Source organism: Amblyomma mixtum, chromosome 5 (genome assembly GCF_055824585.1).
Source record: "Amblyomma mixtum isolate Tamu chromosome 5, ASM5582458v1, whole genome shotgun sequence".
Classification (NCBI taxonomy): Eukaryota; Metazoa; Arthropoda; class Arachnida; order Ixodida; family Ixodidae; genus Amblyomma; species Amblyomma mixtum.
The window spans coordinates 125,435,074-125,458,043 of NC_143016.1; the positions used below are offsets into that span (position 1 = coordinate 125,435,074).

The 22,970-nt window shown below is 49.5% G+C and overlaps 1 protein-coding gene across 1 annotated transcript in view; it reads left to right on the forward strand.

Annotated features, from left to right (window-relative positions):
- LOC149343616 (uncharacterized) overlaps window positions 1-9,875 on the forward strand; it is a 28,034-nt gene extending 18,159 nt beyond the window's left edge. Inside the window, exons 4-6 of the mRNA XM_089547035.1 lie at window positions 3,745-3,855; window positions 7,086-7,445; window positions 9,640-9,875. Of these exons, the coding sequence (XP_089403161.1) occupies window positions 3,745-3,855; window positions 7,086-7,445; window positions 9,640-9,875 (707 nt within the window). The remainder of the gene's footprint in view (window positions 1-3,744; window positions 3,856-7,085; window positions 7,446-9,639) is intronic.
- The last annotated feature ends 13,095 nt before the right edge of the window (window positions 9,876-22,970 follow it).

Here is a 22,970-nt window from a genome sequence, read left to right on the forward strand (position 1 = left end):
AGCAGGCTATCCGACACCTTTGCTCGTTTCCGTGGCAGAGAAAGTGCTAAGAAGGACAGTCCGAACAAAGGACCAAGGCAATGCCAAAGAAAAGAAGAGGCCTGTGGTTATCCCATACGTCCATGCACTTTCCCACAACCTGAAAAAGGTTGCACAAAGACACGACGTAAAAGTTGTTTTTTCAGCACCCAAAAAATTGAAAGCAATGTGCGCGAAAGTAAACGACGAAGACAATGCCGAGAAAGAGGTGTCATGTGGCGTCAAACATGAGACAAAGTTCGTGGAATGCCGCGAAGGTGTTGTGTATAAGATACCGCTATCATGCGGGCAAACGTACGTTGGCCAGACCAGTAGGTGCCTCAATGAGAGGCTCAGAGAACATAGGCGCAACTGCAGTCTTGTCAACTCACCGGGAAATCTGGCAGCGCATTGCGCCAGATGCAAAAATTGCACACCTCACTTTAAGCAGACAGCAATACTGCTCGGTTCAAGAGAGAAGCTAATCAGGGAACTTTGGGAAGCATACTGCATACAATCAGGAAAAGAAGGGCCATGTGTAAGCGTGCCTTCTATCGAGCTCTCAAATCAGGAAAAAGAATTTTTGGAAAAATAAAAACAAACAGCTAAGTCAGAAAGATAATGCATGTTTTTTACTGCTGGACAGGACGTTAAAAGATATCTTGCCATGACGATGTGATCACGGATTTGTTTTTGTTTTTGTTTGTGTCTTGACAATGCCTATATATACATGCACTCAGAAATAAACTTGCAGTTGATAGTTTGCGCACATCTGTTCTGTGTCGTCCCTGAATGTGTCCAAGTTCCTTCGTAAGCGCAACAATGCACGAGAATAACAACCACCAACTAGCCCAATTTGAAACTCTCCTAATGTTTATTTCGTGTACATCGGGCCTTAACATACCACAAGTGTCCCCGCTCACCCGTATAAGGTTTTTCATCGAACTCATCGCCGAGGCAAGATGCCGAACAAGAACTCTCACCTACGCTGTCTCCCATGGATTGACAACCCAAGTTATTTCAGCACTCTTTGGCTGGATGACCCCGACAGAAGCAACGTGTCGACGCCTTTGCAAGGTATTGCGAGCAGAGACATGGAGGCAAGTCAGGATCTACCGCGACCACATCAAATTGATCTGCTCTTCGACGCTAGGAAAAGGACAAAGTAAGCACATGATTAAATACTTTGTAGACTGGGCGGAAGGGCTGGCGGAACGTAAGTGGGCTGAGTCTTTTAGAAATCTGCCAAGAAAGAAGAAAAAGAAATACGACTCAGACGTGCCTAACGTGTTCAACTACTCGGGACGCGAAATGCCGTCTGCGATTCTCGACACGTTGAAAAAGGGACCCAAATATGCCGTTCAGCCAACCCTCAAGCCATTGGAAGTTCTAGGCTTGATTCGCTCCATTGCAAACCGAGCTCAATCAGAAGAAAAGAATGCATGCGTCAAAGAGGCATTATTGTGCATAAATGAAAGAAGCAAGCAAAAGGATGCCAGAGTGGTTCCAAAGAAAACTGTCGATTTTCTACGTAATAACAGACTGAAACTTTTGATGGCAGACAAGACAGGAGGCTTTGCCGTAGTGGAAGCAGGTGACTACCACGCAAAAGCTCTGGATGCAATCTCAAAAAATTTCACCAGGCAAGAGCAACTCAACGAAAGAACCCTGAAGAAAAACCGCAACCAAGCGGCAAAGCTATGCGAGAGCGCAGGCCTGGAAAAACTCGCTAAAGCAGTTAAGGACAGCAAGAAGCTTACTCTGAGGCCATTCTTCTCAATTAAGACGCACAAACCAGGAGCACCATTCCGAACTATAGTTGAGGATAAGGGCACATGGCAAAGGAACATAGCGGGATACCTCCAGTGCCATCTGAACAAGCTTCCGGTGAAAGACCCGTTCATCATCAGAAATTCGAACGAAGTCATCGAATACCTGAAGAATGATCCCAGTGTGACTTGTTTCTCCATTGACGTGACAGACCTTTTCTACTGTGTACCGCGGGAGCAGGTGCTTGAGTGCGTAGAAGAGTGCATTGGAGAATATGGCTGCGTGAAGTTTATGAATGAGAGCGCCATTAGTACCACAGATTTCCTTGCTCTGCTGAAAGCATACCTTTCATCATTGTGTGTCGAGTTCAATGGTGCTGTTTTCTCTCAAAATGACGGAATTTGCATAGGATCTGCTATAGCCCCCGTTCTCTGTGACATCTTCCTTGCCAGAGGGGACAGAGAGTTGGAAAAAACATTGGTACCGCTTGGTGTTACAAAGTGCTTCCGTTATGTAGACGACTTTTTGGTTTGTGCAGATAAAACCTTTGCCACGCCCAACGTGTTGGAAGAAACTTTGGAGCAGTTCAAAAAGGCTCACATTTACCCACGAGCTACCTGCAAACAACAACCTACAGTTCCTTGATCTAGCTCTCACTCTTGAACCACATATATGCTGGCAGTACAAAACGCGCAATGAGAAAGGCCTACTACCGTATGACTCTGCCCATTCCAAGCTGATCAAACGAAATATGGCCATGTCATGTTTTGAGCAGGCCATAAAGAAATCATGCAGCCACAAGATGCAAGAAAGCTTCCATCTGCAGGCAACACGCCTGAGAAAAGCAGGCTATCCGACACCTTTGCTCGTTTCCGTGGCAGAGAAAGTGCTAAGAAGGACAGTCCGAACAAAGGACCAAGGCAATGCCAAAGAAAAGAAGAGGCCTGTGGTTATCCCATACGTCCATGCACTTTCCCACAACCTGAAAAAGGTTGCACAAAGACACGACGTAAAAGTTGTTTTTTCAGCACCCAAAAAATTGAAAGCAATGTGCGCGAAAGTAAACGACGAAGACAATGCCGAGAAAGAGGTGTCATGTGGCGTCAAACATGAGACAAAGTTCGTGGAATGCCGCGAAGGTGTTGTGTATAAGATACCGCTATCATGCGGGCAAACGTACGTTGGCCAGACCAGTAGGTGCCTCAATGAGAGGCTCAGAGAACATAGGCGCAACTGCAGTCTTGTCAACTCACCGGGAAATCTGGCAGCGCATTGCGCCAGATGCAAAAATTGCACACCTCACTTTAAGCAGACAGCAATACTGCTCGGTTCAAGAGAGAAGCTAATCAGGGAACTTTGGGAAGCATACTGCATACAATCAGGAAAAAAAGGGCCATGTGTAAGCGTGCCTTCTATCGAGCTCTCAAATCAGGAAAAAGAATTTTTGGAAAAATAAAAACAAACAGCTAAGTCAGAAAGATAATGCATGTTTTTTACTGCTGGACAGGACGTTAAAAGATATCTTGCCATGACGATGTGATCACGGATTTGTTTTTGTTTTTGTTTGTGTCTTGACAATGCCTATATATACATGCACTCAGAAATAAACTTGCAGTTGATAGTTTGCGCACATCTGTTCTGTGTCGTCCCTGAATGTGTCCAAGTTCCTTCGTAAGCGCAACAATGCACGAGAATAACAACCACCAACTAGCCCAATTTAAAACTCTCCTAAGGTTCCAGATTAATTTAGACTGCCTGGACTCGCACCAACATCGCGCAGAGCATGGGCGTTTTCGTTTTTGTTTTGCCTCCGCCGCGGCCGGGATGGAGCCAATGAACATGGGATCAGCCGCCGAACTCCAAAGCCACTGAGCAACGTGGTGGGTGAGCAGAACGAATGATGCTCGTCAGTGTCTGTAGTTACGAGCGGCTCATCCGCATCCACTTTCCTCGCAGCCGGCCTGTACTGGTACAACGATGCTCTACAGGGGACTTTCAGACCGCCTCCGCCGTCCTGGGTGGACGTCGTCCCGAAGCAGGAGGCCGACCTGGAGTCGTACATAATCGGTCAGCCACGAAGATGTCTCGTTGTTTTCCAACCTTTTTTATGCGAAGCATACTAGAGCTACACTACAGCCCGTCGAGCGCGGCGGTGGAGCTACCATTGACCTTTAGCGTCACCACGTGACACCACGTGACATGACGTCACAGCAGAGGAGAGATGGGCTGCCGGCTCGCGTGGGAACGTCTGGCTAAGCGGCGTGCTCAATATGCGGCTCGGCGACAACGCTCTACAACAACTGAAGAACAAAGCGAGGAACTTTACCAAGCCTAGACATCAATATGCTTCGCATCTGACTAGGCTTAACCTTAGCTAAGCCTCAGCCATTTTTTTTCTGGCTTCGAAAACACTATATCGGGCCCTCTCGCGTAAATTTGCACTATTTGACCGCACCAGTTGCGAAATTTCACTTTGAAACCCGGCTATTACTCGTGGCCATCATCGCGAAGGCGAACAGACTATGGCGCTCCCTACGAGCTGGGCAGCCAACCAACGCTGGCGCCCTGCTACGTTATTCCTCCACTGCCTTCGTGCTTGGAGCGACGAAAAGCGGTTCGTTTGAAAGACGCAAGTGGCGTGGCAGTCTGCTAACCTTCCTGTTTTAGCCCCCACAGCTCCATGTTTAAATGTACGCGTTACACGAGGAGTTTCGCAGCTGGTAAATCAAAAAAGCTTTATCGGTGTCGTGGTATATTGTCACACGAAATTCCCGCCTTCATACACTTCCTTGCCCCGGCGGAGGACGAGGGTTCTAATAGTGTTTCTCTTCTGGTCTTAATGCTATTACGCGAAATAATTATGTACAGTGCAGTCATGCATCTTCCTGAGCAGTTCTTAGTGCATTGTTAATCTGGCGTTCGCGATGAGATACGAACCACTCCTAAATAGACTGACGCCCTTTAGTGACATACTGCTGAAGCAGGAATAATCCTCAGGTCTCAGTCCAGGCGTGTATCTACGTATCAAGTGACCCGCTCGGTGGTCAGAGCTGTGACTGACCACTGCAACCTGAACCTGAAAACGTTTAATGAAAGAACCTTATCCAGTGTGACCGGCCTAGCATTGCGGTTAGAGGGGCTATAGGGCATTAACTGTGGTGTCACAGGGCTCAGTGAGGGTAAAAAGCCTGGTGACGCATACTCCAGAGTGTGCATGTGTTCTCCAATCGCGCTGTGCCAGTGAGGCGAGAACTTAGTGTAGAATATCTGGTCAACAAAAATATAGCTAGTGACAGGATTGTTGAAAGGTTCTATGGAGGTGCAGAATAGGCACTGAGTAAAGTAAAAGCGTAGTACACTACACTGACGGACGGCTTCAGTGTCAGTAGGCAAGAAGTAGGCCGATGACCCGAGAATAATGGACTATGGCATAGTTTCTAAGAATAGTAGGAGGGAGCTGTCACTCGAGTTCGCAGACTGAAATATTTCACGAATCATAAATACCTTTTTCTGTAAACACTCAGAGGACTTGATGGAGCCCGGCAAGACTCTAAAAGTAGTAGGGTTTTAACGCAGGTAAACGGAGTGGACTTACGAAAGCATGTGTCTAGCCTGGTTGGCTCACGGTTTTGCTTTGCTCGTTCGTCGGCACGTCTGGCGATGATATTAATTCGATAGTAGTTTTAGTTGGTGAAGACGACCTATGCAATACAAAACGCTAAAGTGTGTATATTAGTTCGGTAGTATTATTACTTGATGAAGACGACTATATGCATTCTACAGTGCGAGTGTGTGTTGGAGTTTAACACGGGGCGTGGTAGTGCTCTCGTGCAGTGGCCAGCGAAGCTTATCTGTTCGCTCCGCCACGGGTTCGAATCCCAGTCGCTGAAATATTTATTTTATCAATTATTCATGGTTTAGCCAAGGTCACCCTCAAGATCAAGCTTTACACAAACTCAAAGAGCTGATTTGATCTCGTGAAGTATTGCTTCGCACTAAAATGAAGTAGACAGAATACTGTGCGCCAAACACATCGTGCATGTTGTGGAGGTGCTAGGCAAGGTAAGGTATAGCGACCATAGCAAGGTGACGTCTCTAATTAGTCTGGATATGAATAGGGGCTGGAGAAATCGAGGAAGTAAAAAAAAAAAACACATAAACGAACTAAGGGCACAATGGAAAGTTTAGCAATCCAAAATACCACTGCTGGATAGGTATTCCGCTTTAACAAAACACGGCGACCTGAGTCTACAAGATATAACATTACTGATATAATCATGAGTGCGCAATGGACGTGCTAGAAAACGGGGCAGGGTAGCTAGGTGCAATATTACAAAGTTCACTTGAAAGGCAAATTGTGTTATTGCATGACAGCATGACAGCCTCAAACCCGTCGTCAGAATAAAGCTGGCATAACTGCCAAAGGTAATCACCAGCAGTTACTAAAGCGACCCGTTGAATTATAACATGGAGAGAATCGAGCATGCTCAAAGGCACGGATGTAGCCTAAAAGCTTTCTGCAGGAAATTTAACATAGGCAGATATACGACGTGCGCCCATATGGAGAGAAGATAGTTGAAGCAGCAGGAGGATTCTCCGCAGGTCTTCGGTGATCATGTTGTCAACGTTAATCACGCAAGCCACGCAAGCACTGCAACGCAAAGTCCGCTGGCTTGCGCCCGTACGCAAGACGCAAGGCTCGCGCTTGCGCTCTGTGCATGAGCAGTGCCGTCTCCGCAAGCTCCTTGCGCACGCTAAGCCGTTGCGGACGCACAGCTAAAGCTGTCATATATCTTTAGCTGAGGTTCGTGGTGGTTGAAGCATTCATTATCAGATATGTTGCATATTCCTCGCAATAGACGGTTATCGAAGCTTTCGGCAGCTCTGAGTCCAGTGTGAACACCCGACTTCTGTAACGACGTACGCGTTTAAAAAAGGAGCTACTTCGAATAGTCCAACAACACCAGTTCTCTGCCTTATTTAGTGCCAGTGACCAAGAGTACACCTCTGCCTAAGCGAAGTGTTTTGCGGCGAAACCTGTGAACACGGAGCACTAGTAGCTTCAGGTTATACATTTATGGGGCCTCTGTGTTTTTCGGAGCCAATATCCATGCGTATCGCAAAATGCGAGGGCACATTAGAGGAGATTGTTTGTCGCCGCCCATTTGAATAATGCTTGCAACTCCTTTTCGGGCATTCGAAGAAAAACAATAAGCAAAAAAGATAACTTTAACGCTACTTTGCCAGTGAGACAAATTAGAATAATAGAGCAGTTTTCTTTTTCCAACTGGCTACAGACGGCGTAGATGACGAGATAGACCTGACGCTCTACCAGGAAGCCCTAGCCGCGGCGGCGGCTCCAGTCAAAGCCGGCGTTGCACCATGGACACCGTCGAATCGCGGAGGCGCTGAAAACTCCTCCGAGCCAGAGCGAGCATCTGCCACCTCTTATTATTGGCCGTCATCGCCGCCGCCGATCGGGTCCCCAGCGGCCTCGTCCGAACGTGGCGCCTGGGCCCGCTTAGGCTCCGATCTGTTCAGCAAGGCCATTTTGGTGCTTCCCAAGTATGAGCTGCCGAAGATGGGCCGCAGAAGCGAGGAGGCTGGCCAGACTGCCCTGATTCCAAACGCTTCTCGCAGATGGAACGAACCGTCAGGTTGGTGCCGCTTTCTGAAAGAGCGATTGTGCCTGGAAGCTCCTTTTAAAGAGTATGTTAACGCTGTTGTTACTCGTTGACTTATGTACAGTGTACCACACACGTTCTACAAAAGCGAATGGCCGCTGGCAATGATCAGGATAATAGCTAGCAGGGCACACATACTTCGATAGTCCTTCCAAACATGTCAGCTTGAAGCTTTGCAGTTCATACAGGCGCCTCGTATATTCCCTGGAGTAACCCTAATGCACAATACCATGCAAGGACAAACTGTGTTGGCTGAGCAGAGCACCTTTCTTAAGTTTTCTTCTACCTTTCGGTGGTCCCGAAAAATCGCGTAGTGTTTGACGCAGGCCAGTCACAACAAATTTTCATAAACACTTTTAACGCAGAATGCATTCAAAATTGAAGACACACCTAACTTTGGTCGCTGTATTTGACGCTGCTTCGGCTGTAGGCTGCAGAGTTGGAGATACTGTGAAAAAACATACTGTCCGCTTTGACTAGATTCGCACCAAGCGTTATTTTAACTAAGTAGGCTATCAGCAAGCAAAATGACATGCAGCATATTGTCCGCATATTGTTTTGTCCCCTGCTTTTTGTTACTTCAGGTGCAGTATGTGTGCAGAAAAGTGAAGAGATTTTCAAAAAGTGTCAGCGCAGATTTTTTTCACGGATCCATGGCAATGATGCCGCAATGCCAACTGCTGAAAAACTTGTGACAGCAGAACGAGAGCTGAACGCCAGATGTGCCACCGTGTGGGAAGGGAACCGGGGGATCAAAAATCCGCTCACAGAACCCTTTGGAGTCGATGTTTGGCGCACAGCTCGAGTGAAGAGTTTATGAAAGGTAAAACTGGAAACAAAAACTACGGGGGGACACTTAAGCACACCCTTAAGACGCGCTAGCGCAAATTAGTTAATGACCGTAAATGCGGAATTGATCATCCTCTACTTTACATTCATAGATCGCTGGCAGTCTGCGTACCACTCCTGGTGCAGTGGTGCAGCGTTAATCGATGCTCTACTGCCGTGTAATGGCAGGTGCTGCCACCGGTGGGGCTTGCGAGTCTAAGGTTGCTCTTGCGTAGCATGCGACATGTTGCGATCAATCCTTTACTTAACAGTTACTTGCCACAGTGGGCAAGTTATGATGACGTCACTAGGTCATGTGACCTAGGTGGTGCCACTGTCACCTAGATGGCGTACCAAGGCTGCTTCTCTGTAGGGTGCCTTCATTCTAACCCTTTTCAAGATTCTTCGCTTACGCCGCAGACGCTGACGACGACGCCAGGGTTTCCGCACAATGGGATCCTTCACGCAATCGCATGAAAACCTAATTTAGTCCCTTTCTCTTCACGCAGCCCGGAATGATATGCGCAATTCTTAGTGTGCGACATGTGCTGTACTATCATGGTGGAAAAAACCGCGAACAGTGCGGCGCATAGGCGCTCAGCTGTTCGATTTTCTTTTGATGGCACGTTTACCTGGGTTGTAAGAAAAAGACGATAGAGTCGTCCTAGAATGCATCACGGACAACTCTAGCATAATTTTGCTACCACCGAAGAAAAAGCGTGTTTAACGCCGCCGCGGTGGCGCAGTGGTTGCAGCACTCGGCTGCTGGCCCGAAAGACGCGGGTTCGATCCCGGCCGCGGCGGTCGCATTTCGATGGAGGCGAAGTTCTAGAGCCCCGTGTACTCTGCGATGTCAGTGCACGTTAAAGAACTCCTGGTGATCTAAATTTCCGGGGCCCGTCTCTGCGGCGTTCCTCATAGCCTGAGTCGCTTTGGGGCGTTAAATCCCAGTAAACCTAACCAAACCAAAAGTGTGGTCGGAATTTCCGGAGCCCTTCACTCCGGCGTCCCTCATAACCTGAGTCGCTTTGGGACGTTCAAACCCAATAAAGAAAGAAACCATGAAGGATGTGGGAGGTTTGAAAAAGTCGTGCGAGACGGTTGGAAAATGGGCTTCCGAGGTTCAAAGTTCATTTAATATGGCGGAGCTCCGAGCCCGTTGCGATTTTAAAAATTTACATTCGTTAAATTGGGTGAAAAAAATATCGTTCTTCCAAAAACTAACTTCTAGATGTTCACAGTTCGATTGCGCATTATGAACGAAGTAGAGAAATATTCTCAACGCTTTAAGTGAGAGTTCGGTATTAACTACGTCGCTGTTGGCCTTCTCCCGTTTCAGAGATCGTCGCAAAAGATGTGAAGAGCACCCTCGAGAAGGATTTTGGAGGCGACGCGAAGTTCGTTTACGAAGACTACGCGTCTTTCGACGATGCCGCGCTGCACAACCGGCTGCAGATCTCCGCGGCGACTGCGCTCGGGCCGGCGTGGCCATTTTACACTTTCGTCTCTTTTTTAGTCACTCCCACTCGGGTAGCCTACTGTTGTGATGCATGGTGCGGCCTCTCTGCAAGTTAAGCATGCTAAAGGTTTATTACAATTCACCCAACGAATTGTCATTCGTGCGATTTTCCTATATTTTACTACTTTACAGTGTCATCTATAGTCTGCGAAAAGAGAATGTGTCACGCGTAGTCCCGTGATCTCGGGGAGCTTCGATGTACACTGGGCCTCTTCGATTACCCGCCTCTGGCGGCCCGCGGGCTGCCTGCGGGTTGCCAGAGCGCGGAGCCAGGCGCTCGATTTTCTCTGGCTGCTTCGCGTACTTCCGATGGCTGCCCAAAACGCGTTCATTTTTCTCTGGCTGGCAGGTTTCGGTCTGCCAGCGGGCAGCGAGACTCTCCAGGATGAGTTTCTGCTCGCAACGCTCGGGCAACTAGCAGACGACGGAGAGGTGGTGCCATGGCGAGAAGCGCGCGTGGACATTTTTATATTGATGGAATAGAAGGACCGCGGTTCTTAATGCGATGTTTTGCGCTAGTTTTGGGCCATGCAGGCGTTTGTTGCGACTAGATCACGGTGCATATTTTATGTGTCGCTGGTAATGGCGCCCTTCGCAGTAGTTCTCGCGGTTGAATTCCTTTGGAGGAGAAATTATGGAGGCCCCTGTACTGTGCGATGTCAGTGCACGTTAAAGAACCCCAGGTGGTCGAAATTTCCGGAGCCCTCCACTACGGCGTCTCTCATAGCCTTAGTCGCTTTGGGACGTTAAACCCCATAAACCAACCAACCAAACCAACCTGTTCATTTGTTTTGCGTACGTGTGTGTGGTCGCACTTCTATTGTCTCCCCACCTCGCAAGCCCAAATGCTCGCTTGTTGTTACGATCGGATAGTTATGATTCACAAAGTATTTCGGTTGTTAATTTCTTGAACGAAAAAACTGGTAGTGGCGCAAGAAACGAGGACACGGAAGGCACACACAGATAGGACTGACGCCAGCTTGCAACTGGGGTTTTATTGCACCAAGCCTGCCTTTTGTACAATAACCAACCCGTATCAACAAATGAATCAACGTTGTACATATTAATCGGCAATTCATGCCAACACTGACAACACAGTATCGCTGATTACTACACAATCTACCGTAAACAGAGCTTGGAATGCCAACTTCTGTTCTGGCCAGCAGAAACAATAACTGTGCCCTGTGCCAGACACAGCAGCAGTTAACCGTAGCTCAGTCAGGTGGCCTGTCATGGTAAGGCTTCATGCGAACAATGTGCACTACTTTAGTACGGTGCGACCGTCGCGATAAGCAGGCCGCGGGGGCGGCAGCAACTGCACACGTCACATCACTGATGCGGCGCACTACTTTGTAAGGGCCGAAGTATCTTCGCAGCAACTTTTCAGAAAGTCCGGGGCGACGAGTAAATGTGCAAACCCACACCAAATCGCCGGGCCCGTAACTGTCGAAGCGGCGTCTGAGGTTATACCTAGCGGCGTCAGTCTCCTGTTGATGGCCACTTGCCGCGCTTCCTCAGCACGCTTAACGAGATGTCTACTTCGAGGTCAGCGTCAGAGTCACTGTAGGGGTCAACGGGCAACATAGCATCCAACGGAGTGTTCACCTGCCGACCAAAGACACGCTGAAAGGGGGCCAGTCGGGTTGTCTCCTGCAGGGCGGTGGTGTACGCAGACGTTACGGATGGCAGAAGGGTGTCTCAAGTTCGATACTCTACGTCAACATACATAGCATGTAGGCTAGGGTGCGGTTGAGTCGCTCTACCAACCACTTTCTCTGTGGATGATACGCTGTAGCACGTCGATGGCTGGTGTGCGTCAGAGTCATCACGGACTGGGTTAAGCGGGTCGTGAAAGCAGTCCCCTGGTCAGTAACAACAACGGAGGGGGCTCCATGACTCAAAACAATGCTGTGGACGAAGAACATGCGCTATTTCAGCAGCAGTCCCTTTGACAAGGGACGTGGTTTCAGCGTACCGCGTCAGGTAGTCGGTCGCAACGACTATGCAAAGTTTTCCAGCCGAGTTGTTCGGAAGAGGATCAAGGAGGTCCTTGCCCACTTGGTGAAAAGGGGTCTACGGGGGATCGACGGGGTGGAGAAACCCGGCCGGTTTCAATGGAGGAGTCTTGCTACGTTGGCATTCACGGCATGTTTTTACGTAGGCCCGCACGGGTGGTAGTGACCAGGGCCAATAGTATTTTCGTTTAATCCGCGCGACTCCAAGACTACTGGAGATGGTGCATCGTGACAGGCACTCAAGATCTCAGGCCTCAGCTGTGATGGCTGGCACGACTAGTAGGAACGCTTCTTTGTTGTGGTCAAAGTTTGCGCTTATAGAGAACATCAGATCTTAAAGTGAAGGTGTAGAGCCCACGAAGAAAAACACGCGGAATGCGAGCGTCGTCGATGCCTTGGAGGTAATCGATGAGCGGCGCTAACTCCGAGTCCGCCCTCTGAAGCTGCGCCATTTTTGTAGCAGCGCCCAGAGAAGTATAAACGTTGGCGGTTCCTGCGGGAGACAGTCCTGGTGCTTAAGGGCCGGCTTATTGACGACTCCATTCCAGGGGTCTTTGAGGCTCTCCAGCCAGCATAAGGAGTGGCGGTCGCTTACCACACGGAAAAGTCGCCCGTAAGGGGTACGGCCGGAACTTGCTGATGGCCAATATCACTGCAAGACATTCCTTCTCCGTTGTAAAATAACTTGTCTCGGAGCGAGTAAGTGTTCGTCTCGCATAACTGATGACCCGTTTTGCACTGTCTTGCTACTGTATCAGTACCGCACCAAGGCCAACATTGCTGGAATCAGTGTGGATGTCCGTAGCAGCGATTTCATCGAAATGGCCGAGCATCGGAGTCATTGTAGACAGCTGCGCAGCTAGAAGAATGCAGCTTCTTGTTCGGAACTCGCCACAGGAAGGGCGTGTCGTCGAGAGTCAGTGAATTTAACGGTTCAGCGATTCTTAAGAAATTTTGAACAAAGCGTCTATAACAGGAGCACAGGCCTAAAAACCGGTGAAAGACCTTCTTGTCAGTTGGTCGTGGAAAACCTGAGACGGCAGCGGTCTTTTCAGCGCCCGGGCTAACCTTATGCACCGAGAACGTGACCAAGAAAGCGTAGTTCCTCAAAGTCAAATTTACATTTCTCGGGTCTGATGGTGACTTGCACGGCTTTGAGCACTTGTAGCACAATGCGCAACCCCTCCAAGTGTTGGTCAAAGGTGGTCGAAAATATAACCGCATCGCCCAGGTACACCAGGCAAGACTGCGACTTCAAGCCGGAAAGAACGATGTCCATCATGCGCTGAAACGTGTGCGGCGCTAAGCACAGACCAAATGGCAGTACCTGAAACTCGTACAGGCCGTCAGGCGTCTCGAAAGCCTTCTCCCGGTCTCTCACATCAACTTCGATTTGCCAGAACCCGCTTTTAAGATCTATTGACGAGAAGTATCGGGCGTCCCGCAATCGGTCTAACGCGTCATCAATCCTGGGCAGCTGGTAAACATCCTTCTTGGTCACGTTATTAAGTTTCCTGTAGTCAACACAGAAACGCAGAAAACTCTCCTTTTTTTGACAAGAACTACAGGTGATGCCCACGGGCTGGTGGAAGCCTGGATGACATCGTCTGCCACCATTTCGGCAACCTGATTCTCAATGACTTCTCGTTCTATCGGGGAGACACGTTGCTCAGTGATCATACAGTGATCATACGTTGCTTGGCGACTGCGGTTCCGCCGACCTTCGAGCATTTAGCGAAACAGTCCGCAAAGTCTGCTAAGAGGTCCGACAGGTCTTTCTGAACAGATGGCAGGGCCGGATATATTTTGACTGACTGGAGAATGTGGCGTGGGCCAGCGTTGTCAGTAATGGGTTCGCCCACGGTGCACGAACCTGGGACCTTAGTAGCGTCGTGGAGGAAGGCGAAAGCCTTGCCTTTAACGGGCGTTGTAAGCATCCTCGCTAATTCCTCGCACGGGCCAAACAGGGCTATAGAAAGGTTGATGCCCCAATAAAGTTTGCTCGCTGCAGGAGCAAAAGAAGCAGCAGAGGCTCTTCCTGACCGCTTGTTAGGGCTGCGGTCTCACGCCTCATTTGACGTCCTGTGGCAGCGGACGAACTCAAGAGCAACAGAGTTAGGCCTAAAGGAACCTTGAGCGCCCAGAGTTTCGCAACTGCCCAGAAGGCTTAAATTCACTGACAAGCCTGAGGAGCTCGCAGCGCTTGACGGCAAGCCATTACAGAGAACAGAGTTTTTTTGCCGCTATCGATCGTATTACCACTGAGGTCCGACGGCGATTTGAACAGCCTGGCATGGAGCAGCTGATTAGCCTCCAGCGCATTTTCACTGACGCTGCTGAAGGTCGAAACTTCGCGTCAAACGACCTAAACGAGCTTTTAGGAGGGTCCGGTCGCAAGTGAACGCATTTTACAAATTCGGCAGGTGAAGTCTGCAGACATGCGTAATATGATGGACCAGGTTGTCCGGTATCTTGAACGCGTGTTTTCTGTGCCTGCGTCAGCTGCTTCAGGAGAGCCATCTTTCAGTGCTCTGAGGAGGGTAAAAACATTTCTGCGCAATCGAATGACGCAGAGGAGGCTCACATACCTTCTCCTCCTCCATGTGCACAAGAAGAGAGTTACGGACCCGCATTGGGGTGCCGTTATGAAAGAGTTCGTATCTAGAACGGCAGAACGAACAGCAACCTTCGGCCTCCTTTGAAAACCTCTCCTGCTCAACGTCCTCTTGTCATGCTAGCCTTGAAGCTCGTCAGTCTGCGATACTATAGCTTTGTACCTAGTGCCTATTTTCATGTCTACTTGCATGAATATATCAGTTCACATTTGCTTCAGTGCGAGCGCGAATTCAGAAATATTAGAAGTGTTTTTTTCGCAGCTTTCGAATCTGTTTACTCACTTGCGCGGTCTGCGCAGGTTTCAGTAATTATGAAATTTCCAACCATTTTGAAAGTGTATATACAATATATAATAAACGAGGATGCAATTACGTAAAATTGAAACGGCTACAATGAATTAAAATATTAATAATTAATAAGAATAAGAAGTTTGCAGAAGTCAAGTGGATGCAGCTAGCACAGGGCTCGGTTAATTTGAGGAATATGGGAGCGGCCTTTGCCCTGCAGTGGGTCTAGTCGGCTGATGATGATGATGATGAAGCAAAGACAATACTTGCCCCTCCCCCGCCCCCTCCCAGAAACGTTCCGGAGTCCCTGGTAGTAGAACTTGGCTGCCTTGCCGCGCCGTTCACGCGTGGGCAAGCGCACAAGCTTCTTCGGGGCAGTCAATACAAGATCGATGCCACATTTTTTTGCCATCTTTTTTAGACGGTGTGAAAAGTTCGCCCGTGAAGAGCTTCGCGGTTTTGTCGCCGCCCAGTTCTCACTTCTTTCAGTAGGTTTTCTGCCACAGATGTTATGGCTTGCTCAGGGAACCCGGCGTTCTCTAGGCGAAGTTTTTGCACGCTTTCGGTGATGCAATGCTGGCACGGCTTATTCAGGGCAGTGCGGATGACATTCATGACAGTATACCCTCTTTGATAGCTGATGATAGCTGAAAATTCCGTTGTTTTTTTCCTCGGATGAGAAAACCAGCAAGCACATGCCTTTCAAATTTTATGCATATATCAAGGAACTGCAGCCTATCGTCGCTTGGCATTTCCGAGGCATTTCCCCGGCTACAAGAATTAAACGCATCAAGTGCATTTCCCACCATGTCGTCCCTTTTGTCAGACTTTGCTAGGTTCATTACAACAAGGTAGTCGTCAACATTTCTGAAAATGCGTTTTGCTTTGTCAGTGTTCATCCGCGCAACAACACGTTGCGCGTACCATCCTTCACGTTGCGTACAATGCATGTACCATCCTTCTGAACACATTCGCCACCTTCATGCTATGAAAGTCGACGAAAAGTAAAACGATACCGGGATTAAAAAACTATCAATTGACATGCCAATAGCAATCTGAAAGGACAGAGAGGTCCCACCTCTAGTACAGTCACGCAAAGCAATCATGATTTCCTCCTGTGGCATCGAGTAAAAAAAGATATTTGACATCTATAGAAAAGGCAAAGTTGAACGGCAAAGATTCTTCGTGGTTCTTGACATAGTCCACTACCTCATTAGAGCTGCGAACCAAAAAAAGGGTACTCGACTTTCAAGAGACTTAATTTCTCTTGAAAGAATCTGCAAAGAGCGCCTTGCCACAACCCTTTTTCCGTTACAATCGTCCTCCGTTACAATCGTCCCTTAGCCAAAAGTACAGCCGAGCAACAAGTTATTGCTTCTCAACCGCGTAAAAGAGCCTTTACGGTACCCCTAAAGACCAAAAGGTGTCAGAACCTGAGGACAAGGGCTCGCTTTACTTTACCCAGATTCGGAGCTTAAGGGCTACCATAAGTGGCTCGCTACGCGGTTAAGAAACAAACACCCGTAGCCCGGTTACTTTTGGGAAAGACGGTACATCTTATATTTATGTGTTTTTGCGGTAACGAAAACGCTGAGTCCCATTTCCTCCCATATCGACGCGTACTCATTGCCTTTGATGGCGCCCGCAGAGATATTCCGGCGTACCGACGCCAAGTCGGGCCTAAAGCCTTGTGCTATAGGTTTTCGAAGTTTCCCTCTCGAACGGCCTTGTGTATTCTCCCATTGCGCGGTAATTCGATGTGCAGAGCCAACCAAGGGGAAACCGAAGAAATATTCCCATCTCACCATACGGCTCCTTATCTTGCTAAAAGCGTCAGCCCTAGGCATCCTGCATGCATGCACTCGTAAAAGGGTTGATCAGGCTTTTGTGGCTTTTACTATCTGATTTTTGTGCAGAGTCACTAGTCAGCCCTAGTGGATACGACGGCTTGGGCACCTACCTCATTTTAGCCCTGCTTGTTGAACCTTGCGGCTTCTTGCGCATCCGCTACGTCATCTTTACATTTCGTCTTATATATGGAACGGATACGTGCACATCTAACATATGCGCACGTAGCCAGCATTTTTCTCGGAGGGATAGAGAGGCAATCGCTTGGTTTGCATGCGTTTCTTGAAAAAATAGCGGTGCTTTGTGCACGTATGTGTCTCAAATTCAGTTTTTTCTCTCTCCCGCCTCATCTTTCCGCATTGATGATAGCTCGTTCCTCCTGTCAGGATTTGCTCCATTTTACAGTGACAGCTGCTAAAGGCTCGTTCCCTGGGTTAAGCGTCATTGTAGCAGTAGTAGCTGTAGTAATAATCGCCGTAACCGGAGGGTGGTAACCACGAAGAAATAAGAAGGGGGGGGGGGGTTGCACTGACGTCACATTTAACGTCACTGGGCAGTGCCGTAGCAACGCACCCAGCTAAGTGGTCCCAACCGAGTTATGCCACGTGTGTCTGTAGACGTGTGTCTGTAGTCTGTAGTAGTGTGTCTGTAGTGTCTGTAGGAGGTTTGCACTGACCTCACATTTAACGTCACTGGGCAGCGCCGTAGCAACGCTCCCAGTTAAGTGGTCCCAACCGAGTTATGCCACGTGTGTCTGTAGTTCCTTTCCCCCTAACTCCTCCCACCGCTGCGAAGACCTTCCGAAACACACACAAAGATTTCGTCCTTCAAAATTTGCATTTGCTCCAACACCGCGAACACATCTCTTGCCGCTTCCAAGACCACAAATATTGCTTATAGCTATCATGGAGTGGGAAAGCAGCGCTGCCTAGTAGAGTGAGTATGTGTCTGTAAAATTAAAAATGGCCTTACGTGCACACGTATGGTGCCGCTCTCGAACTCCCTGCCGAAGTATATGGCGAAATGAAAATACCTCAACAGCTGTCGCTGAATCTGGCCTTTGACAGTGGTGACCACCCTTCTTTTATTTTTGTCCAGAATAGCCTTCCCTTTGCTCTCGTTAGCAAAAAACATTGAAAGCAGACAGCAGCCTTGTTCGCGCACAACATTTTCACTCCTTGCTTCATAGCCGAAGTTAATCCTCTGCACACGCTTAGGCAATGTGGTGTTTCGAACTTCTTCCAGGGTCATTTAAAGTCCATTTCAACATCCCACCGGATCCTCAGCACAAGTCTGCCAGAGTTTCAAGTCCGGTGCAATAAGTCTCCCCTGCGGTATAGTTTTTCAATCCCGCAGTCAGCATCCTTTCCTCGCTGCGTCGTGTCCTCGAAATTGCGATGATTTTAGCCCAGGCAGCGTAATACATCGGCGTAATGTTGGGACAGCGCTGGCAATGCACGACCCTTCATAGGGCGTGCGTACGTTAACACAGTGTTCGCAGTGCAACTCCATCGCACATCCAACGATGGCCCTACTTGTATGTTGTTTGCGCCATATTAGTGTTGTAACGAAATAACGAGCAATATAACGAAACTTGTACTCCACTTCATACATAGCAGTCAACGCTGCGGAGGCTACGGAAGTAGTGTGCCCGTAAAACCGCATTGCTCTCCGCGTATCAATCGCTCTTCTCGCAGCCTAGATGAGTGTTTCGATGAAAACAAAGAGCGGTAGAAAACGGAAACCATGGTCGAAGATGTGAGGTACTCCGAGTTCATGCCCTGTGGTTATAATTTGCACTGTGTGTAAACTACTTTTTAGGCACGGATTGAGTCGGTGTGATTCGCCCTGCCAGCCGCGTACCATGCCGTTACATGTCACTGTCTCTCCTTTGATAAACCTAAGAAAATACGTAATATTCATATAATTTCTAAAGGTAATTATTTCACGACTGAAAATTTAATTGAGCAGTTTTGACAAATTGGAGTCATTTATTCCTGAGTTTTCGCATTTAATGTTTACACTCAGAACGTAAGACACATGCCGTCGAAAAATGAAGGCAGGTACGCCACTGCACGAAACGTGATTATTTTCTGGCTGCGCCTGCGACTGCTATTAATGCAAGTAAACTAGCCGATGGGTACGGTTACTGTTCAGGCCAGCATTTGTTTTGCACTTTCTTCGTCTGCGTGTCCGTTCTCGTTGTGCCACTCCAACAGCGCTTTTCTTCGTCTTCCACTTCGTCAGTGCCCAAAAGATGGCAGCACTCACACGCGACCAGGGATTAGAAGAACGTGACCAGGGAGTTTGCGATGCCCTGACAGACGGGATGACGCCCTCCCTGTAAAGGCCTCACCAGGGTGGAGGAGCGCTGGCTTCTCCGCCTCTATACCAATACTGTACTGTGCCCGGCGGTACTTAAGCGCTTCAATTCTTCTTTTTCGGGCGCGTGCCCACACTGTGAGGAGGAGTTTTCGGACACCTACCGCATGGTGTGGGCATGTGTGAGGGGAAAAGGCCCCCAGCAGGTTCGAGCGTCCTCCGAGGTGGGGCCCCGGAGGATCCAGAAAAGTCGTCCCAGACCGAGCACGTCCGTAGGTGTAACAAAAATGGTTTACTTAATATAGGAGAGCAGTCGCTGATGGGTATGGAGGTGTGCGGCCGAGGGTCGAGGAGTGACTCCGGTGTGAGATAGCGCCGCCCGTCGCCAGAAAGGCGCCGGGGCCAAGTACCTCCGCAGGGCTGTTCTCACTGCGGTCGGAAGTCGTGCGCGGAGCACCAGCAACAGTGGCGCTGACGACGCACTAGAAAGGAGACGGCCGCCCAGGTCTGGACACCTGGGCACGGCCAGGAAGGAACCCTGTCTCAGCAGGAGGTCCCAGCCACGGGACGGCAGGCGCGATCCCACAGCAAGGTCGGCAGGATCTCCGGGCAGGCAGCACCTGCCTGTGCCCGGAACGGCGCCCGCTCTCCGAGGCAGCGAGAGGCAGGCAGGAGACAGGAGACAGCAGGCTCCTGGTTGCACGGAACTGGGCGAGGATGGCTTCCCCAGGCCTGGTCACCCGGGTCCAAGAAGCCGTTCAGCCGTGGCCTCGCCTGCTCCGTTGCCCGAGCTCCTCTCCTCGCGCCGCTTGCGCCGCGCCTCGTGTCTCTCCTTTTTTCTCTTCTTCTTTTTCCAAGCGAGCGTCAGACCGCCGCTAGTAATGCAGGGCGCTTGTGGCATCACAGCATGCCCTTCCAATACTGCCTACCCACCACACCTCCACCCCACCCAAGAGGACTGGGCCTGCGCGGCTGCTCCGGCCTGGCAATGCCCAACAGGCATTGGTAGCTAGAGACCGGGCCGCTGCGGAAGCTACAGGGATCCCGGACTAGGAATCCCTCCTAGTGTTTGTAAGGGGCGGGCCCTTCCGGCTCGCCCCATCGACCTCTCGCTGTAAATAGTAATAAAAGTTTTCCTCCTCCTCCTCCGCCGGGCTGCTTGTGTTCTTGCAGAGCGCCGCCAGCAACATGGAACGAAGGAGACGGTGGTGACAGGACATGGATGACTTGGGACAGTGGCGTTGGTGAAGCGGCGTTGGTGGTGGGGTCTACATCCCGTTTAAATATGTTTGGGAATCTACCACGACCACTTTCTTGCTTTACGGGTAATGTCCAAGCACTCGGAACCCACCGCTCCGCTCACTCTGTTCAGCTGGTTTCAGGAAGCGTGAACTGTCGGCGGTGGTCGCAGTGCAGACGCTTCGCCTGCGCTTGCGGCGGTGGTCCTCGGAGCGGTGCTTCCTTCGGGGAGCCACCTTCTGCTTCCTTTTTGTCTCGTCCACCGCAGGACCTCTTCCGCCTTGAGCCTGCCGAGAACCCTGCGGGACAGTCTGCTGGTCCTTCGGGTCCACGACGTCCGAACGAGCTTTGGAGCTGTCTTCCATGCGGGATGACAGCATCACCGACCTGCAGTTTCAAAAGTGCCTTCTTCTTCTTTCCGGTCTCGTGGAGAGCTCTCGAGATGCGTGGCGCTTGTCGCGTGCGTTTTGCACTTCTTCGCCAGCCGTAGGTGATGGCACGAAGCTGCACGTTGCCCGGTCTTTTCCATGAGTTAGCAGAGCGTAGTTCCCGCACTGAGCGCCGGCTGGCTGCGAAGTAAATGGTCACCAGCTCCGAAAAACCACCTTCCTCTTGGCCATCTCATCGCCCTGATTAACAATTCATATCATTTCAAGTCAAATAAACATTTTTAATATTTTAAAGGAGGTAGAAGCCGCGAAAAGGACCGGCGAAAGCTGCTTCATGGGTCGGCTGCCCTTGTCCAGTCAGCAAGGAGTTTTTACACGAACGATGATGTACCACGTGTACAACTTCCACATAAAAATGATTCGTGTTTACACGCAACTGTGCAGCATTAAGCCGGTGCATACAGAGAAATTAACAAATACGAAATCACTACTCATAAATTAAAAACAATCGGAAATAAACTGATGAAGAAAAAGCAGGCACGCACATATTTTGAGGGTGCGGTCATGTCTACCGTGATCATGCGTTTTCTGTCGTAACACTGCACAGAAACAGCAGCAGGTACAGAAACACGCGTCAAGCCTGATCAGCATCGCGGCCACCTGGTGTGCCCCCTCTCGGGCTTTATTGCAAACGCTCTAATTCGAATATTATCACATCTCCTTTTCCCTCGAAGTAAGGCTGAATTAATCTCTAAATCTTGTGGGTCGAGTGCTTCGGCGGCCACTTCTGCTTTGAAGGCGTGGTTGTACTTATTCACTCTCCTCGGCTCACGGCTCCTCGTTCTAGGGCCGCCCGCTCGTTTGTATGTAGTCACATCATCTTTCCTGCAAGTCATCTAGGTTTGGTTTGGTTTATGGGGTTTAACGTCCCAAAGCGACTAAGGCTATGAGAGACGCCGTAGTGGAGGGCTCCGGAAAGTTCGACCACCTGGGGTTCTTTAACGTGCACTGACATCGCAAGAGTGCCTTATGTTTGCTGAAGAACCAAGTGGTAAATGTTTCTTACAAATTGCCTCGACGGTGTCTCCACCTCAAACGATCTTTGATTTTCTGCTCTGTCTATAATCCTTCCAGTTATGCCGGGATTCCTTCGCTTCTTTTTGTCTCTTTTCGGAAAGTCGCCGTACTTGAACATTTTGGGGATCAGATGAGGAGCAATATGGGAAGTGTAGAGATTAGTTGGCGTCCCATCAGCAGTTGACTGTGCTTAATCCGCAGGGGCCTGGAGTAGTCCTGTTGATTAAACTCGCGAAATAAGGGTCTTCTGCCTTCTTTAGGATGTCCTTCGCAACTTTCACCACTCTTGCGACCTCTCCATTACTTTTCGGATAGTGTGGGCTGCTTCTGATGTGACGATTCCCTCATTTTGTTTTTCAAAACTGCGGGATGCGAATCTTGGTCCATTGTCGGAATTTAAGACTTCTGGTATTCCATGGCAGGCAAACAGAGACTTGAGGTGAGTCGCAACCACTTCTGATGTTTTTTTGCCGCACCAGACAGACCTTGATGTACCTGCAGTCAGGGCCGGATTAATAAAAATGGGGGCCCTGGGCTAATGCGAATCTAGGCCCCCTCTCCCTTTCCCTCCACTGACCCCCCTGCCCCCGCTACACCACTAGAATATATTCCCTGTTTCGTTGTAATTCCACCTAATCAAAAACGAAGTGCGATCAATGGGATTCATGAAACAGTAACGCAGTAGCATTATTTTTACAGCACACAAAAACACAACTTGACTCTTGGAACGTGCGATACGTGTCCGTCAGAGGCTCGACAAGCACTCCCCAATTGATTAGGGTAAACGAAGTTATGAGGTGGGGGCCCATCTCCTCGTTCTGATTTTCTCGGTTCATACGTGTCGCTCAAGTTCCATTGCCCAGGGTTCCATATACTAAGCAAGTTAGAAAAAATGGGCCCCTTCTCCTGCTGTCCGAGGTGAGGCCCTGGGCTGCAGCCCCCTTAGACCCCCCCTTAATCCAGTGCTGCCTCGAGTACTAGTCTACCACCACAGGGTAGTGCCTCCCGTTGAACTCGAACAGATGAGCTGCCACTCATTGCCACTGGTAATCTGGCAGCTCCAACGCCATCACGGGTTCCACTTTCGGAATGCGCTCCTGGATACACTCTGTGCAGCTAGTAACCACTTCTTTTATCCGACTGCTCATCCCCGGCCACCAGAGACTCTGACGCTGACCTCGACGTAGACATCTTCGTTCAGCGTGCTGAGGAAGCGCGGCGACTGACATACCTGAGAATTAACCGTCAACAGGATAACTGACGCCGCTAGGTATAACCTCGGACGCCGGTTCGTCTGTTACGCGCCCGGCGATTTGGTGTGGGTTTCTACATTTGCTCATCGCCCCGGAATTTCTGAA